The sequence below is a fragment of the Tasmannia lanceolata genome, unplaced genomic scaffold (genome assembly GCF_043159265.1).
Source record: "Tasmannia lanceolata isolate RefF3 unplaced genomic scaffold, GAP_Taslan_0.1 ptg000008l, whole genome shotgun sequence".
NCBI lineage: Eukaryota > Viridiplantae > Streptophyta > Magnoliopsida > Canellales > Winteraceae > Tasmannia > Tasmannia lanceolata.
Window position 1 is genome coordinate 64,912,501 of NW_027518685.1, and position 19,658 is coordinate 64,932,158.

A 19,658-nucleotide genomic window follows, 5' to 3' on the forward strand; every position below is an offset into this window, starting at 1 on the left:
GTATGATGAATAATCAAATGACGGGGATGCAAATGATAATGAAGAATCAAATGATGCAGATGGGGATGATCAAGGTAGGAAACAAGATATGAAGGCTGGCTGAAGAATGGAAGAAAGAATATTGAAATATGATAGGAAACCAAGCAAGACAAGCCAATTAAGGCTCTATCTTAAGGACAACCCCCCACCCTCACCCACCCTAACGCAAGCAATTATGAAGGTGTCAGTAGGGATACAAAGTACTGAGGCTATAATGCCCGGAAACTATTGATCAAGGGTTGCACCCAAAGTTCAATAATGAACCAGTATATCCGCACTTAGATGGAACAAAAAGGAACAAGAAGAACATAACTCTAGAAATCCTAGTCAATTCTATAAACGCTTGTTTGAAATGGGACCATAAGCCTCCTGTTATTGCTAGAGAAAAGACATGAAAACACCCTTTCACAAAAGCAAGAGATCATATTTTCAAACCTTGTTATTCTGCTTTTATTGATTAGAGTAACCATCTATTTATGCAGGTGCAGTAACTGGAGCTATAACCACTCCTCTCGATGTAATTAAGACAAGATTAATGGTTCAGGTAACCAATCTTTTTTCACCCATTATTCATACATTCTCAAATAGATGTTATCAAGCCAATACATTTTTCTTGGCCTTCATTGCAGGGACCAGTAAACCAGTACAAAGGATTTTTTGATTGTGTTCAGACCATTGTTAGAGAAGAAGGACCTCGTGCTCTCTTGAAGGTTTGATCATTTTATCTTCTTTTTTTTTGTCAAGCGGTATCCATATTTCTCCGAATCGTGAAATCTAGAGACATTGGCAATAATCCTTCTTATTCTTTACTAAGTGGAAACAGCCTCTCTGCAAACCAGGGGTAAGGCTGCGTACATCTAGCCCTCCCCAGACCCCGCCATGGGGGGAGCCTCGTGCACTGGGCCGGCCTTTTATTCGTTACTAAGTGCCTTAATGTGACAAGAGTCATCTTGGATATACAGAATTTTCTTCTTCTTTGTTTTCATCCAGCGTACAAAGCATAGCTAGTCATTTTTGAGTCACCAAGTTTTACTGGACTGAGTGATAACTTGACTTTTGACTCGGTTCAACCTGTAGGTACCAGGAAACTCATTTTGGGTCTTTGTACCCTTTTCCTGCAAAAATTGTACTCGAACTTTTTCTAAATAAATTCAGGACACATGTTTCCTATTTTCCTAAACCAATTTCTTGAGAATAGAAACCGGTTTCTGGGAGAAAATTTTCTGGAGGTTAGAGTCCATTTCCTATTTTCAGGAAAGCCATTTTTCTTCTCTTGTGAAAACATCTTATGTTTATATTGTAAATTTTTTTTCTTCGAATGGCAGCTAAGTTCATTATAAAAAGAGCGAGATGGTCAAATACAGGGACAGAAAGAAAATATATAAAATACAACTTAAAATTCTTTAATTCAATAATGTAATTTTAATTACATTAAATTCTTTTAAAACTTATAACATCTTCATAAATTTAAAGGGTAAAGTGTAACTTTTCGCTAGTTTATTCATTGCAAGTTTGCTAGGGAAGTATGGAACTGTCCTAAACAGATTCAGGATAGAATGGGTTTTCCCTAAGCACCTCATCTTAATTTAATGTACCAAAATTGACTGTAACTGCCCTGGACAACCCCTCCAAAATGGACTGTAACTGCCCTAAACAGATTCAGGATAGAATGGGTTTTCCTTGGCATCTCCTCTTTAGATTTGATGGCGGTACTATCTGAATCTGTTATCTCTTGATCCAATTCAACATCATCCCATACACAAGCGAAAAGGATCAGCTTGCGCCTTGCAGATATATTCCCACAGATCGGAGAGTTAGGAAGGATCCTATGCAGAAGACTTTTGTGGCAGGGCCTATCTACATCAGGGCGCATCAAATGACTGGTTTAGATTGCCCAGTAATAATGGGCCCCATTATTTTTTGCTGCACTTGCATGCATGGCCTTTCACCATATAAAAATTTCCCACTTTATTGCATCACCTTCTTCCTACCACTGCCATGATTCCATCAACTCCACCTTGGAAATCGGAAAATTTTGTTGTTTTGTAAGTTGGCTGTTTCTAAATTCTAAACGAAATTTAGTTTTATTAACACCGTTAATTGTCTTTCTTGTATTAAACATACGCAAATATGTTCAAATTTTAATGCTATATAATATAGATTCTTCTTTGGTGCTCCCCCTTCTTTTCAGAACCCTTGCCTCCTTGTCTCCGCTCTTGGGTCTGCATCCTCTCTTGTTTTTTGCAACTATTAGGTTTCATATGTATCAGAATAACTAAAATAGAGGAGGACATGCTGAAGTGAGAACGCATTTATCCCTTTTTTTTATTGTCTTCTAAATGCTGTAACAGGGAATAGGGCCGAGAGTACTATGGATCGGCATTGGTGGTTCGATATTCTTTGGTGTTCTGGAGAGGACAAAGCTGTTACTTTCACAAAGGCACGCCCGGATTCAAAACTCACAGCCCCACAAAAAGGAATTATTTCTGCAGCATAGGTAATGTAATACAGGGCTGCCCTTATATAATTTCTCTCATTTATGTTATTTTCATACACTATTATCCTATCATAAACGATCAGATATGCTTAAAAAACACCAATGCAGATGGCTAGATGGCTGTAGAATTACTAGTTACTTGAATGAGGAATGACCCTATGCACAAGAACGCACACTGAATATTTGGTTTATATGCTATTCACCTTCGCTGTTGGTCACTTGGTCCTACTCATGACCAGTTCACCAGCATGTGACATGATCAGACAGTGAGCAGGGCTAGTGCCAGATATTGAGGATATGTTTGGAAACCATGAAATTTTTTTCCATGGAATATTAGCTTACCAAGAGTCAAGAGGGGTAGGAAGAGTGGGAGAGAGAGAGAATTGAGAGTGCATGAGTGAGGTGACTGTGCGAAGTGGCTGAAAAATAAGGAAAACAAAGACTATTTTGAGTATAGTTTTCCTTTTCCCTATTTTTCAGCCACTTCTAAGCCTCTACTCACTCATGCCCTCCCAACTTTCTCCCTCTCCCACGCTCCGTGCCTCTGTCCCACCACTTGATAAACTATAATTTCATGGAAAAAACTTTCATGGCTGCCAAACACGGCCTAAGTGCATTGTTATACATTGGATCATTCCTCAAAGAAAAGCCTCTAACATTTTGGTTCCATAAACTGATTTCTTGGAGCAGGAAAACACCCTCAGAGAAATCAGCCACATGAGCAATCGGGATCTTTGTTCGGAGAAGGACGTGGCCCACTAGCTTGCCTGATGATGACCCATCAGATGAATGGCCTAGATCATTATGATAATTCTTGTGTATCAAGATGGTATTTTCTTGCTGGTTGATCTTTAAAACATGGTGAGAAGGTTCCCAAAATTTTAAATTTGGACCCTAAAAATTCTCGTAATTGCAGATATTTTTATCCTTGTAATTGCTGATATTTTATGCTCTTGATATAGAATTTAGTAACATGGAATGTTATTTATATCCTTGTGGAATTTATATTGCTCTACTTGAAATTCTGGAAAATTTTCCTCTGCAAAATCTTAGATGGGCCATGCACCAAAATTCTCTCATATTGGGCTGTTCTAAGCTTCTAACAGTCAGCCTTTGTATCACCGAACATAAAAATCTGCCCAAGTTGCACCCCTCGTAAGGAAACCATGTTTGTACTACTAGGACACAGCTGTGTCAAGGTTGTCTCAAACAGCCTTCCTAATATGCATGCACATTTGTAGGGCTATTTTTGTCATTTAAGCAAAGAGATTGGGGTACTTTTACTTTAGTAATTGAAAATTACAAATAAAACTAAACAAAATTAATCGTAGGGAAGTGATATATTTCTTTCCCAGGCCACCGCTCTGGTGTATTTATGACTACTCTTTTTACACTACTGAGGCGTGGACCAGGGAAGAAGAGAGGGCGGATATGTCATTTCCCTCACTTGCATCTGGCTATTACTTTTTAGGGAGTTTTGGGTATAAATTCCTAATTTGCAAAGTATTTTCAAAGCATTGAGAATTATAAAATCGGTAGTAATATTTTCAAAACAGTGTCCTTCCAATGCTTCTCAAAGAAACTTTTGTCTGGAAAATAAAAAGTTCGACCCTTTCGGCTAAATAATAGTTCTCAATGATAGTTGAAATATATTTTAGGAAAAATGGTTAGAAAAATGCAAAGTTTTCATTATATTGTGAAGTAAGGATAGAATTGGAGAAATTGTAAAAGAGGGGTTGTTTGGTACGGTCAGGCATTGAAATTGACGAAAATACCCCTCTTTAGTTTTTACTTTTAACTTTTAATCCATTAATTTTCACCATTTCTCACTTCTACCATTCTCACTTCCCAAACGAGGGTTTCATCTCGAGAAACTCGCCGTCGACCTCGTCTCGTACGTCGCTCCCGAAGCCCGTTCTACTCACCGGAAGCACGATACCCATTATTTTTTCACCGTTTCTCACTTCTACCATTCTCTCTTCCCAAACGAGGGTTTCATCTCGCCGAAGAAACTCGTCGTCGACCTCGTACGTCGCTCCCGAAGCCCGTTCTACTCGCCGGAAGCACGACCTAGTTGGCGGAAACCACCCCCTCTCGCCGGAAATCAGTTTCCTCCCCTATACGAAGGTAATTTTCAAAGATTTCATCTAGGGTTTTGTTTATTTTGGGTTTTCTTCTTGAGGAGTTGGATCTCACACACTTCCAACAATGTCTGTTGCTCTCTGAACCTCTTTTAAGTGCCTCTTGACTAGTGTGTGAAACGGATTTGCATTAGTATGTATTTTTTTAAGGCTTTGAAATGCTTTCGAAGAGGTTTCATTTGGATGGTTTTCAAATTTTTAGGGTTTCAATGGGCTGGAACCATTAATTGTTAGAAACAAAATATTTTGATATAGGGTTTCTAGGTTTTCAATGGTTGGGCTTTGATTTTTGGTTTGAAAGGGTTTCATTTAGGGCTTTAAATGGTTTCAATGATCTCATTAGGGTTTCAATGGGTTTGAATGGTTTAGGGTTTGATGTAGGGTTTTTTAATGCTTTAATTTAGGGTTTCAATGGTTTCAGTGGTTTGAATGGGTTAATTTAGGGTTTGGTTTTCAGTGGTTTGAATGGTTTCAAAGGGTTTCATTTAGGGTTTCAATAGTTTTATTTAGGGTTTGAAACAACATTTTGGGATTGAAAGGGTTTCATTATTTTCATTTAGGGTTTCAAAGTATTTCAATGGTTTAGGGTTTAATTCAGGGTTTATTTAAGATTTCAATAGTTCTCAATGGTTTTAGTTAGGGTTTTAGTTGGGGTTTCAATTCTTTCATTTAGGGTTTCAATGGTTGCAATGGTTTAAGGGGTTTCAGTTAGGATTTCAATGGGTTTCAAAAGGTTTCATTTAGGTTTTCAATGGTTTCTGCATATTTGATGTTGGATTTCACTCTAGTTCATAGGGTTTCATTTAAGGTTTTAAAAGGTTTCAATGGTTTATGATTGCATTTATGGTTTCATTTAGTGTTTCATATAGGGTTTTAATGGATTTAATGGTTTGAAGGATTCATTTAGGGTTTCAATGGTTGCATTGGTTTGTTAGGGTTTGAAAGGGTTTCATTTAGGGCTTAGAAAATTGGAACCAGTATTCCATGGAAGTTGGATCCATGGAACCAAATATTAGAAAGTTGGAAGCAGTATTTGATGGATCCTCTATCTAGTAATATTGGTTCCAACTGTCTAATTTAAGGTTCCCTGGATCCTCTAATAAGTAATATGTTCCAACAGTCTAATATGTGGTTCCAACTGTCGAAATTGTTGTTCCAAAGGGTTTCATTTGACTTGGTATTTCAGCATTTTTCATTTTCGGTGTGAAAGGGTTTCATTCGGGTTTCAATGGTTTTGAGTGGTTTCAATGGTATGAATGGATCCTCTCTGCGGTAAATACTAATTCCAATTTCGTAATATGTGATTCCAAATGTTGTTTTAGTGGTTCCGAGGATCCTGTGACAGTGGTTTGAAGTGGTTCGGAGTCTGTAAAGACTGGTTTTGTTTGAAGTCTGTAAATATTTTTAAATTCAAGTATCTATATAGTGTTCCATGTGTCTAATAGTAATTAAATGTGGTTTGAAGTGTGTTATACTGCATCGTAGTTTTGTGAATGGAATAATAGTGTGTTTGAAGTTTCTTTTCGTTCAAGTATCTTGTCCAGGTTTCTGCAGAGAAGAAGTGGAAGTGGTTCCCTTTTCCGTATTTGCAACCCCCTAAAAACCTAAGCTAAAACCCCATATAGAGATCATGCCGCGTACGAAGAACGCGAAGAAGACTGCCATTATGCCCGAAGGCTCTTCCAGCCGCAAACGGAATGGGAAGGCTGTCCGTGAGCCCTCCCCTCCCACACCTCCCTCCGAGGAAGCCAAATATATGGGCGAAGGAGAGGAGGATGTCGAGGTCGGCTCCGTAAAGGCGGCATCCTCCGTCCGTTGTATAGAAAGGAAGGGCATATTGCGAGGTAGGAAAATCGTCTTTGAAGATCTTGCCACATATGATGTTCGATCCCTTTTTGTGGCCTTTGGATGACTCAATTTTCTCGGAGTACACTACGATTCATACCCGACTCTTGTCAAACAATTCTACGCCAATTATAGAGTCGACGAAGATTATAAGTTCTTCTACTCCACAGTCAATAATAAAACCTTTCGCATGACCATGGAGAAGTTTCGTGAAGTCGCCTCTCTTCCCACCACAGACGAGATTTTCTTCTGGCCCTGTACCATGGATGACTTTGATCGTTATATGGTTGATCCTGTCACTGCTTATGGGGACCTTGGTTGCAGACCCCCACCTAATGACGGGTCAACCAACGTGTCCTACAATTCCCTTAGCCGTAGGTGCAAAGTCCTACACAAGATTTTGATCAACAATATCACGCCTCGCGGAGGTAATAGTGACATGGTCCGGCCTTTTGAGGTGTTTATTATTTATCGACTTCTAAAGGGCCAGCCCCTTCACCTTGGCTATATCATACTTAGCTTCATGGAGGACACGAGGACAAAGGCCTTGGCTAGTCTACCATTTGGGATGCTTCTGACACGTATCTTCCAACATGAGAAGCTGGTGCAAGGTAGCGAAGAACGTGTTCGTCCTTCTAATCCAATGAATCGTACAACTATAAAGGCAATGCGACTTGATGATCAGAGGCCCGCTCCACCACCTCGTCCGCAGGCTCAGCGTGTATCGGCAGAGGAGCTCGTTGCACATCGTCAGTACTTTGACGAGAAGTTTAATGCGCTTTCTCAGCTCCTTGCATCTCATCATGAGGACCATGTCGCGACACAGCAGGCTGTGAGCGCCCTACGCACCGAGGTCTCCACCCTCCGGCAGGAGTATGGGACGTCATTCACCTCCCTCACTGAGCAGGTTTCTTCACTCAGCGAGTTGGTCCGCCGCCTGCTGCCCCCAGATCATTAGGTTGTTGCTGCCGATGAGAGCTGTACATGATCCCTATGCAGTTATTTACTTTTTGGTTTAGTGTTTCTGGAATGTATATGGATGGTATGTTATTATGGTTGTTATGAAGTGATATGTTACTATGGTTGATATTATGGATGGATGGATGATATGTTATATTTGGGTTTGATATGTTATTATGGATGGATGGATGGATGATATGTTATTATGGTTGTTCTATTTCTCTATCTTGGATGGATGGTATGTTTTCATGGTTGTTATGAATAGCAATGGTCCTACTAATCCAATGAATGGTACAACTCTAAAGTGAGTTGGGGATATTTGTGAGGCCTTTATGGATAATTTTGATTCTCTTTACCTATGCATGGGACTAACACTGTGTTTCAAGTGGTTGTCGCTGCTTTCTACAGATTGTGTTTAACTTAAGGATACAAAGGTTCCCATTTCCTTCGTTGCGGCTTCGTCATGGTGATTAACTTCTCCATTTCCATTTGCATCTCCTTAAGTTTCTACCTCAACTATTTCCTAATAGCTTTTTTTCAAGGCCAAATATGTCTTATCTAGATGTTGTCCTTTCCGCTTCCAGGAGTCCTTAAAAATGTTTCGGTTACATGATGCGCATAAGAATTTGATAAATGACACCCCATTCAGAGATTTGCTACTACACAAGAACCTCGAGGATGTCGAGTTGCGCAAGAGGATTTTGACAACATTGGTGAGAAAGTGGGATCCGAAGCGGAAAGCATTTAGATTGGGGAGCATTGTAGTTCCTTTTCTAGTTAGTGATGTAGCCAAAATATTAGGCTTAACTGTGAGAGGGGAGAGGGTACAACTAGATTGGGATAGCATCACAATGGTGGATGGTTGGAGGTTTGGGCTTCCAACAGCCACCTTCGAAGAGGTCGTAAATGTTATTCATGCGGAAATGGATTCAAATGAAGAAGAGTCGATAAAGTCGACAGTGAAACGTATGATCTTGTTATTCTGCAGTACTATCTTGTTCGCACAGAGGGATCACAAGGCATGTTCTTGCCTGTTCCCTTATATTGATTTGGGGACTATAGGAGATGTTGCGTGGGCTTATCTCGTTCATGAATTCTTGCTCATGTCCTTAAATTCACATGCTGCACTTGGTGGGAAGGGGCATATATTGGGTTGCTCTATCATTTTACAGGTAATTTTCCATTCATGCCTTATAGTTACTTGTTTCTAAATTATAGGAGTGCGTAAATAATGTAGCGTGATTTCAGGTATGGCTATTTGAGCATACCACGATCTGGGTACCTGATTACCCTGATGCTTATCCATGTCTATTTAAGTGGATCGGTGAGGATACCAAGAAGACGGAGCATAGAAAGTTGATTGACCGTGTTGGTGATGGGATGGTAAAACCAACAGAGGTGAGAGATTAATGTTAATTAGTCGTTGTATGTATGTCTTGCGTGTTGTTTCCTTACATTCGTATTTGTAATAAAAAAAATATGACATTTATTTCAGGTGGTTCTGATGGTTCAAACTATGGCGAGAGAGGAAGCCCTACTGCTCGCCCAGGTTGAGGACGACGTTGTTGGTGTTGTAGAGGATTCAGTGGGGGATTCGATTGGGGCAATTGTGCCTACAGTGGGGGATGCGATCGGGCCAATTGTGGCATGTAAGGGGAGAGAACGAAGAAGGAGAGGGATGAAAGTAAGAGAGGGACTTGTGAAAGAAGTACAGGAATCCGCATCTCATAGTTCTTTGTTGGAGAGGATAGTGAAACTTGAACGTGAAGTGAGGGAGCTAAAAAGTCAGTTTAAAGGGACAGATTCATTGAAGAAGAAAAGTGTACAGTTATCGGGTGAGGAGGAGAAGGTAGTGAAGGATAAAAAGAAAGATGCTCGAACAAAGAAGAAGCAAACAAATGAAGATGAACAAATAGATAAAACAGGACATATTGAAAAGAAAGATAGGGACGTTGGGATAAGGAGTGATAAGGGACGTTGGGAGGGTGGATTAGTAAAAGATCCGAAGACGATGGATATTGTAGAGTTTGGGTATGATGTTGGAAAAGATGTGGTTGTTGATCCAATAGACCAGATCTATATTAATAGTCAAATTACAGAGGATGACCGGGAGGTTGCAGCTAATATAGTTGCTATCTTGCTTGATGACCGGGAGGTTGCAGCTAATATAGTTGCTATCTTGCTTGACACTCCCGAAATGAAGAGTAAACAATGGAGCATTGAAAACAATGTAAAGCAACGTCGAAGGCGAACAAGACCTAGTAGAGCAATGAGATCACCATATTACATAGGCCAGCGAAAATTCAAGGATGCTCTTGCCAAAGTCACCGGGCCTGCAGCGACCAAGGTGGATGCATTGGCAGCGCTACAACCTTGGTAAATTCCTTATAACTTAGATTGTGTTGGAAAGCCCGTTTCATTTTTTGGAACTCTATCTTGTCCGATTAAATTCATAGATAGGTTGTTTCAGTAGAATGATCTGAGCTAAGGTCCATAGAGGGAGATGACTTTTTACTGGATTTACAGTGACAAAGTCATTCAAAGTGATGGGTACTACATGTGTAAAGAAGACTTGCTTCTACTAAGCGATCGTAGAGGGTGGTTAGCATCTCCGGTAAGATTTTATGTTATTTGTTAGATATGGTTTATTGAGTAACGTAAAGAGTGAGCGCACATTTCTTATTAAGTTCCTTCTCGTTGACCAATGGTCTGTTTTGTAGATCGTTAATGTATATACCGACTACTTGAACTTGCGGGACGGATGTTTGCGAAAAGAACAAAAGAGAGCATGCATTTTCCTTACTACCCATCTAGCTGTGAGATTAAAGTGACTTACATTACAAGTAATAATTTGTGTATTTGAAGCTGCCGGCAATTCTAACATTTGTTTTCGTGGTTGCAGCAACTTATAATAACCGATAGATGTGAAAATCCTGAAGCATGTTCCCGATTCGTAAAGCGTCTAGAGAATATCTCACTTAAAGAGCTAAGAAAAGTACTCATTCCAATCAACATAGATTTGGTTCATTGGGTTCTTCTACTCTTGGATATGGGTCAGTGTACCTTCGCTCTTTACGACTCTCTAGTCGCTCGCACGGATCCTAGAAGGGTGCAACCCCTTGTGAGTACTACCCTAAACTTATTTCGTAAGCCAAATATTAATTTGTGCTGACTACTGGCATAACGTACTGAATTATTGATTTGTAAGTTGATTACCTTGTTCAATGGTTCAAAAGGGTGAAAGACATTGATATAAGTGCATTCCCCATTGATGAAGTCGTTGTTCGGCCCACAAAATAACGGGTGATGTAACTTCCAATTACTTGAGTTAGGGAAACCTACGTAACCGATTAATTCTTATTGTTGCATATTATTCATGTTTTGCAGCCACGATTGTGGGCTATTCGTTTTGAAAGAGATGGAATACCTCAGCCGTGACGCTAGTTTAGATTTCACCCAGAAAGATATTACGGCTATGCGAACTTCTCTATTTTCTGAAATGTTAAATGGGGTGTATGGGAAAGTATCCATTTAACTTTTGGGAGGAAGTGATGTTGTAACTTTGTAATGTAGTTGTTGTTTTGTTTCGTGGGCATGATTTGTAATGTAATTGTCGTTTCAGTTATTTTGTGCTTATTTTGTGCTTGATACATAGCGATGCATATCGATGTCTGCAGGTTTAATTTGTGAGTTATGTAATGGAAATGGCTGGAAAAATTATATATAACCAACATTATATAACACATTTTACACAGTATTAACAAGAAGACATTTTGTGGGGAAACAAATGAATTGTTTACCAGGACTTGGTAATTGAGAAACACCTAAATAGCCTCCTCATTATGACCTTCTATGCAACAAGCTTAAAATCACAGTCGAATCATATGGTGTACCCTCGAGCCGCCAATTGAATCTTCGGAGTTCCGAAATGGATTTCTGAACTTCTCATTCTGACTCCCGAATGATGCCCATAGGGGAACCCCCGAATATTGACAAGGAAGAACCCAAAACTACTGGGCATCCTTCGGGAGTCCGAATGAATATTCGGACTCTCGAATCAGAATTCCGAAGGTTTCATTCGGACTCCCGAATGATCCCCAGGGGGGAACCCAAAACTACTGGACATCCTTCGGGAGTCCGATTGAACCTTCGGAATTCCGATTCGGAAGTCCGAAGATTCATTCGGACTCCCCAAGGATGGCCAGTTGGAACCCAAAACTACTGGGCATCCTTCGGGAGTCCGAATGAATATTCGGACTCCCGAATCGGAATTCCGAAGGTTTCATTCGGACTCCCGAATGATCCCCAGGGGGGAACCCAAAACTACTGGACATCCTTCGGGAGTCCGATTGAACCTTCGGAATTCCGATTCGGAAGTCCGAATGAATCTTTGGACTCCCGAAGGATGGCCAGTTGGAACCCAAAACTACTGGCCATCCATCGGGAGTCCGAATGACCCTTCGGACGCCCGATTAGGACGTCCGAAGATTCATTCGGACTCCCGATGGATGGCCAGTTCGAACCCAAAATTGTTGTCCATCCATCGGGAGTCTGAATCTTACTTCGGACTCCCGATGGACTACCATTAGTTTTGGGTTCATACTGCCCATCCATCGGGAGTCCGAATGAACCTTCGGAATTCCGAAGCGGGAGTCCGAATCGCCTTTCGGATTTCGATGATGCCCAGATTGGATGCCAATTCTACTCGCATTAATTCGGGAGTCCGAATTAATCATCGGACTTCCGGATAAGACTTCCGAAGGTTCTTCGGACTCCCTAATAAACCCAGATTGGAGACCAACTCTATACACAGAGAGAGAGAGAGGATAGAGAGATAGAGAGATAGAGAGAGTTAGAGAGAGAGAGAGGTCAAGATAAACATGGCAATAACGAAACAAAAGTGTTCAAACAGTTGTTCCAATATGAACAGGGTGTATCCAATAGCAATTAAAATTGTGGTTCCAAACAAAATTGTTCAACCAGTTGTTCCAAAATTGTGGTTCCAAAAAATGTACAGTTCCGGGCAACTAGTGGGTACAACAACGTTTAATTTTTACAATTTTCGTGTGAGTAAGTATCATGTGTAGTAACAAGGTTCCCAAAATCATTGCCACTTTGTACAGAAAAACCAACAACTCCATCCCTAAGTAAAGAAAGGAGGTGCGAAGGACACTCCGGACCTACAAGAGAAAGTTGCTACAATCAATAAAATGATGGGTTTAATATGAAAATCATATCGAGTGCGTAATAATGAAACATACATGTTCTGTGTAGGTGCGGATGGACCGATGGGAGTCATATTTAACTGACGATTTACGAGGAGAGGATTTTTACACGTTCTTTTGTTATGTCCAGGTTCCCCGCATGATTTGCAGTTGTGATGTTGTCCAAATTGCAGCCCTCTCTCTATTCATACTTTTTTGGGTCGTCGGGGCTGTCGTCTTACTCGCAGTGGCAATAGTACTAGTAAATCATAGGATGGCTCGGGCCATTGTGTTCGATCTAAAGTTGGATGAATCATCTCCTCATACGTACTCCGATATGTTGAAGCCAAAAACCAATCCTGGCAGTACTTATATCGGTCAAGCTTATTTAATCTCATAGCTGCTATGGCATGCCCACACGGCAATCCCATCGTTTGGAAAAGACCACACGTACTTGTTTTCTTCTCTAAATCCACACTATCCGTATGAGTGGATGAGAGCACTTCATATTCATTCCAACTACACGTGCGGGGTAGAAACTTACTGCCAAATGAACATGATCTGTCTAACCACTTTTCTGCTCTATGAGTTAAATGCGTTTTCCATATAGCCCCAGCTTTCCGGCGAAAGTGGAAGAAGTCTTGTACTTTCCATCTAGTGTGATCGACTAGAGCAGCAATCGGCAACTTCCTTGCGCCCTTCAATACGTTGTTGAAGCACTTTGCTGCATTAGTGGTGAGCACATTCCACCTGGCTCCTTTAAAATGTACATTAGCCCAATTTTCTTTAGGAATCTCAGATATCCATTTCTCTGCTTTTTCATTCTTTGCTTTTATGAGTTTCATCGCCTCCTTATGGTCACTCTCCCTTAAGGCATATGCCGCTCTCGAAAATAGTTTACAAAGTTTTTGACTCTTAAAGGTCTTCAACAGATTGGCATTGAGGTGATGAATACAGTAGCTATGGTATGATCCCGGTAATGCTTCAGCAACAGCTCTAACCAGACCCTTCATCCGATCGGAGGAAATCGTAAATTCATTGTTGTTTTTGTCTACTGGCATCACCCTCTGGCGGAGTAAAAGAAGAAACCATAGCCAACTGTCAAAGTTCTCGTTCTCAACCACAGCAAAAGCTAACGGAAATAATCCACCATCACCATCTAGAGTTGTCGCAGCCAATAAGATTCCTTTATATTTCCCTCGCAAATGTGTCCCATCAATTAGTATCAGGGGTCTAACTGTTCGACTGAACGCACGGATGCTGGGGCCGAATGACCAAAATAAACGACCAAATGTGTCATCTCCACTACCCCATAGCTGCCGGGTTCGGTATACACGCATAATGGTGCCAGGATTACATATCTCCATCTCCTGAGCATATGCAGGAAGGATGCGGTAAGAAGCCTCCGCATTTCCACACATAATTTCGTGTATAATGACCTTCGCATTGAAAGCCTTCGTATAGCTTAAGATTATACTCCACTTATCCTTGACGTATGCTCTTATCGAACTAGGTGTCACGTCTCCTGGACGGGGAAATAAACCTAGGCAGGTTTCAGCTGCCCAAGATTCTGTGGCAAGGGGATGATCATTACCACTCCTCGTACTTGAGCATGTATGCTCTGGCACAAACCTGTTCACCCTGACACAATCCAGGTAATTTGTCCCACTGATTCTGAAAGGACAACTTCCATTCTTGCATCTAACAGCATACTTTGTAGGTTTTGAGTCTACTGGGACGAATACAAAACGCCTATCAATTGCATACTCTCTAACTTTGTTCTTAAATACTTTTAAATTCGGGAAGATTCCCCCCACCTTCAACTCCTCAAGTCCTATTCTCCCCACATTTAATTCATCCACAACCATTTCATCTACTTCCATCGGCTCCCTTGTATACGTATTACCGAACGGGTAGCCGATAATGTTATGTACACCATCTTGGTCTCCAATAATGTTATGTACACTATCCTGATCATCTACACCATCCTGGTCTACACCTTGGTTGTCATCGTCCTCATCAAAGTCCTCATTACCATCCTCGCAAATGGCATCATTAACATGCATATCACTATGAAAATCCCTACTGAACCGTGCATCGTGCCTGTAGGGTAAGGACTAGGTTAGAATGAAATCCAATGAGACAAAAATATAACCTCCCAACTAAATATAATTTCTATAATTTATTACATGGAAGTGGTCTTATGTTCAGTTGTATCTTCCTCTGTCTCACTAAAAATTGGATCCTCATAATCTTCATCCAAGTGTACTGAATATCTGCCAACCCGATCAACATTAGACTAACAATAATGGAATGATAAATTCATCAATGGAATCACAATTTCATACACGAATAGTACCTATTGTTGGTATGTCCTTCGCCATGTCGTATTCGTTTGCTGGGAGCTTTAGCTGGAATAGGTGTTGCTGACACTGCACGAACGGAATTATTTTTGGGACTCAAAGCAGGTTCGATTGGAGTAGAAGCTTCATAATGTTCATTTATATCAACTACATTTCTGACCAATGAAAATTTCCACATGAGATAATATTCTAATGGAATGAGAATTTAAAGAAAGCCAAAGTCCAGCTGAGTTAATATTTTATCTCTTCATGGGGATGGGTGCAAATATAATTTCTCCAACTCTGTACTCTTTAGTTATGTACAGGCTGATAGAATTAAAGAGGCTATTCTCAAAAAGCATCATCACCATACCTAGCTCATCATCATTTCGAATGTCGTATAACACGATTTGATATGGATCCATGACATATCGACATTTTATAGATAATGACACGCTAATTCCTGTGGTCCCAATCCTTTAGTGAATTAGAGACTGAAATTCCAAAAATTTTATATGGCGATTCACAGTTAAACACATTTTCGTCCCGCCAATATATTGGAATGATACTTCATCCTTCAAGTACCCATCAACGTGTAACATAAAAGAAGCCCTTTTTCCACCATTTTTGCACACCCTGTTTCGATAAGAACCATTATTAGTACACTTATGATCACTTTTGGACCAAAACATAACTATTACAATTTTGGAACCACATTTTATAAGTCGAAACCACGACGGAACCACATTTTCTACCGCGGAACCATTACAGAACCACATTTTATAGCTCGAAACCATTAGGGAACCACAATTTTCACCCCGGAACCACTAGGGAACCACAATTTCCACCCCGAAACCACTACGGAACCACATTTTCAACACCGGAACCATTAGGGAACCACATTTGATACCTCGGAACCGCTACGGAACCACAATTTTTATCCCGGAACCACTAGGGAACCACATTTTATAAGTCCAAACCACTACGGAACCACATTTTCTACCAAGGAACCATTAGGGAACCACATTTTATATCTCGGAACCATTAGGGAACCACAATTTTGACATCGGAACCACTAGGGAACCACATTTTCTACCACGGAATAAAATTTTATACTCCGGAACCATTAGGGAACCACATTTTATACCTCGGAACCACTACGGAACCACATTCTATACACCGGAACCACTCGGGAACAACATTATATACCTCGGAACCACTAGGGAACCACATTTTATACCCCGGAACCACTAGGGAACCACAATTTATACCTCGGAACCACTAGGGAACCATATTTTCTACCCCGGAACCACTAGGGAACCACATTTTATAAGTCGAAACCACTAGGCAACCACATTTTATAAGTCCAAACCACTATAGAACCACATTTTCTTCCAAGGAACCATTAGGGAACCACATTTTATATCTCGGAACCATTAGGGAACCAAAATTTTGACCCCGGAACCACTAGGGAACCACATTTTCTACCACTGAACCACTACGGAACAAAACTTTATACCTCGGAAGAACTAGGGAACCACATTTTATACCTCGGAACCATTACGGAACCACATTCTATACACTGGAACCACTTGGGAACAACATTCTATACCTCGGAACCACTAGGGAAGCACATTTTATACCTCGGAACCACTAGGGAACCATATTTTCTAGCCCGGAACCACTAGGGAACCACATTTTCTACCGCGAAACCATTACGGAACCACATTTTATAGCTCGAAACCATTAGGGAACCACAATTTTCACCCCGGAACCACTACGATACCACAATTTTCACCCCGAAACCACTACGGAATAAAATTTTATACTTCGGAACCATTAGGGAACCATATTTTATACGTCGGAACCACTACGGAACCACATTCTATACACCGGAACCACTCGGGAACAACATTCTATACCTCGGAACCAATAGGGAACCACATTTTATACCTCGGAACCACTAGGAAACCATATTTTCTACCTCGGAACCACTAGGGAACCACATTTTATAAGTCGAAACCACTAGGGAAAAACATTTTATACTCCGGAACCACTACGGAACCACATTTTATACCCCGGAACCACTAGGGAACCACATTTTATAGCACGGAACCACTAGGGAACCACAATTTCCACCCTGGAACCACTAGGGAACCACATTTTCAACCCCGGAACCATTAGGAACCACATTTGATACCTCGAAACCACTAGGGAACCACATTTTATACCCCAGAACCACTAGGGAACCACATTTTATACCTCGGAACCACTAGGGAACCATATTTTCTAGCCCGGAACCACTAGGGAACCACATTTTATAAGCCGAAACCACTACGGAACCACATTTTCTACAGCGGAACCATTACGGAACCACATTTTATAGCTCGAAACCATTAGGGAATCACATTTTCACCCCGGAACCACTAGGGAACCACATTTTCTGCCACGGAACCACATCTTATACCCCAGAACCACTAGGAAACCACATTTTATACCTCGGAACCACTAGGGAACCATATTTTCTAGCCCGGAACCACTAGGGGACCACATTTTATAAGCCGAAACCACTACGGAACTACATTTTCTACCGCGGAACCACATTTTATAGCTCGAAACCATTAGGGAACCACATTTTTCACCCCGGAACCACTAGGGAACCACATTTTCTGCCACGGAACCACTAGGGAACCAAATTTTATACCTCGGAACCACTATCGAATCACATTTTATACCCCGGAACCACTAGGGAACCACCATTTATACCCCGGAACCATTATGGAACCACATTTTATACCTCGGAACCACTAGGGAACCACATTTTATAGCCCGGAACCACTAGGGAACCACATTTTCTACCCTGAAACCACTAAGGAACCACATTTTCTACATTTTATACCATGGAACCACTAGGGAACCACATTTTATACCTCAGAACCACTACAGAACCACATTTTCTACCCCGGAACCACTACGGAACCACCATTTATACCCCGGAACCACTACGGAACCACATTTTATACCTCGGAACCACTAGGGAACCACATTTAATAGCCCGGAACCACTAGGGAACCACATTTTCTACCCTGGAACCACTACGGAACCACATTTTCTACATTTTATACCCCGGAACCACTAGGGAACCACATTTTATACCTCAGAACTACTACGGAACCACATTTTCTACCCCGGAAAAACTAGGGAACTACATTTTATACTTCGGAACCACTACGGAACAACATTTTATACCCCTGAATCAGTAAGGAACCACATTTTATACCCCAGAACCACTAGGGAACCACATTTTATACCTCAGAACCACTACGGAACCACATTTTATACCCCGGAACCACTAGGGAACCCATGTTCAGCGGTAAAAGATGTCTTCGAACCACTAAATTGTGTTTTCAAGGCCTAAGTAATGGTTCCAATAGGTTTTAAACACCAATGATACGTCTATGATGACTTTTAAAACCACTAAAATACTGTAATAATATATCATACACTAGTTCGACTCTTGGAACTACAATTTTGAGTCTTGGAACCACTATGTAACCTCTCGAAACCACTAAATTGTGGTTACAAGGCCTACGTAATGGTTCCAATATGTTCCAAACACTAATGATACAGTCATGATCCCTTTCACAACAAATAAAGTAGTATTACAATATACCAACCACTTGGGAACCATAATTTACAGTAATGAAACCATTATTTAACCTCCGAGGAACCACTAAATTGTGGTTCCGAAGCCTAACTATTGGTTCCAAGAGTCCATGTATACATATGAATCCAATCAGGCTTCTCTCTATACACACAGAGAGAGAGAGAGAGTTAGAGAGAGAGAGAGGTCAAGATAAACATGGTAATATCCAAACAAATAAGCTGCTAGACCATGAAAACATGAAAACAACGCACAAATAACAGGAAAAACATGAAAACCCAAGAAATCATGAAAACATGAAAAGAATATGTAAACCCTATTCAAGTAGAGGAGAATGGCCATACTTGGAGCTATGTTTATCAACCAAGAAGAAACAAGTAATGGTGTTTTTTTTCCAAAAGACTATGGTTGTTATTCACGTTGGATGAGCTACCAAGGTATCCAACAATGGTTGTTTTTCACGTTGGAAGTTGGTTGGGGAAGAAGAAAGAAAAAGAGAAGGTGGTAGGTGAAATAGCATAGGGAAACGAGCTTCTAAAATTAGTGGGAAAAACCAAGGGGTATATTTGTCCTAAAGGCCTATTTTCGTACCCTGACAGCCCCTTTTTTATAATTTTGAAATAACTACCCTTACTTCACAATATAATGAAAACTTTGCATTTTTCTAACAATTTTCCCTTTAATTTTTGAGTTCAATAATCAGTTTTGGGAGTCAAAATTGATTCTTAAAATCCAAAATGAACAGGACCTTAACATCCCAAAATTTATGGTTTAGTTTTGTCCAAAGGGAGTGGATTTTGATGAATGGCACATCCATAACAGGGCCTAACATATAAATGATTTCGATAATTGAACTAGTGGGCTCCACTTGTAATTTAAAGCGAATATTTCTCTTTAGAAAAATGGAAAAATTGTTAGAAAAATGCAAAGTTTTGGTTAAATTGTCAAGTAAGGGTACGTTCTTTT

General features: G+C 40.6%; 4 protein-coding genes across 11 annotated transcripts in view; 3 read left to right on the forward strand and 1 right to left on the reverse strand.

The window, feature by feature from the left end:
- LOC143885472 (S-adenosylmethionine carrier 1, chloroplastic/mitochondrial-like) overlaps nt 1-3,524 on the forward strand; it is an 80,592-nt gene extending 77,068 nt beyond the window's left edge. For all 6 annotated transcript variants that reach the window (XM_077389674.1, XM_077389675.1, XM_077389672.1 and 3 more), the window contains 4 exons: nt 522-583; nt 669-749; nt 2,391-2,536; nt 3,227-3,524. In XM_077389674.1, coding sequence (XP_077245789.1) covers nt 522-583; nt 669-749; nt 2,391-2,536; nt 3,227-3,257 — 320 coding nt within the window. In that variant the 3' untranslated portion in view covers nt 3,258-3,524. The remainder of the gene's footprint in view (nt 1-521; nt 584-668; nt 750-2,390; nt 2,537-3,226) is intronic.
- A 137-nt stretch (nt 3,525-3,661) lies between these two features.
- On the forward strand, nt 3,662-7,732 carry LOC143885473 (uncharacterized). Its single transcript, XM_077389676.1, has 2 exons — nt 3,662-4,663; nt 6,222-7,732. The coding sequence occupies exon 2, from the start codon at nt 6,713-6,715 to the stop codon at nt 7,478-7,480; it is 768 nt and encodes a 255-aa protein (XP_077245791.1). The 5' UTR covers nt 3,662-4,663; nt 6,222-6,712; the 3' UTR covers nt 7,481-7,732.
- A 118-nt stretch (nt 7,733-7,850) lies between these two features.
- Nucleotides 7,851-11,069, forward strand: LOC143883733 (uncharacterized). 3 transcript variants are annotated; one of them, XM_077387054.1, is made up of 9 exons: nt 7,851-7,948; nt 8,025-8,654; nt 8,731-8,880; nt 8,978-9,595; nt 9,638-9,858; nt 10,009-10,096; nt 10,385-10,603; nt 10,719-10,785; nt 10,870-11,069. In XM_077387054.1, exons 1-8 carry the CDS (start codon nt 7,946-7,948, stop codon nt 10,731-10,733), a joined length of 1,944 nt encoding a protein of 647 aa, XP_077243169.1. In that variant the 5' UTR covers nt 7,851-7,945; the 3' UTR covers nt 10,734-10,785; nt 10,870-11,069. The 3 variants fall into 3 exon arrangements, with proteins under 3 accessions (XP_077243169.1, XP_077243168.1, XP_077243167.1); XM_077387053.1 differs by having other exon boundaries at nt 10,385-10,785; XM_077387052.1 differs by having other exon boundaries at nt 10,385-11,069.
- A 1,823-nt stretch (nt 11,070-12,892) lies between these two features.
- On the reverse strand, nt 12,893-14,752 carry LOC143883165 (uncharacterized). Its single transcript, XM_077386518.1, has one exon. It carries the CDS (start codon nt 14,750-14,752, stop codon nt 12,893-12,895), a length of 1,860 nt encoding a protein of 619 aa, XP_077242633.1.
- Between the last annotated feature and the right edge of the window lie 4,906 nt (nt 14,753-19,658).

Excerpts from the sequence above, each read along its gene's own strand:
- LOC143883165 (XM_077386518.1), bottom strand. The coding sequence starts at position 14,752 with ATGCATGTTAATGATGCCATTTGCGAGGATGGTAATGAGGACTTTGAT.
- LOC143883733 (XM_077387052.1), top strand. Across the intron at positions 8,655-8,730 it reads GTTGCTCTATCATTTTACAG|GTATGGCTATTTGAGCATAC; the intron begins GTAATTTTCCAT and ends GCGTGATTTCAG. Across the intron at positions 10,097-10,384 it reads GAGGGTGGTTAGCATCTCCG|CAACTTATAATAACCGATAG; the intron begins GTAAGATTTTAT and ends TCGTGGTTGCAG.
- LOC143885473 (XM_077389676.1), top strand. The coding sequence starts at position 6,713 with ATGACCATGGAGAAGTTTCGTGAAGTCGCCTCTCTTCCCACCACAGAC.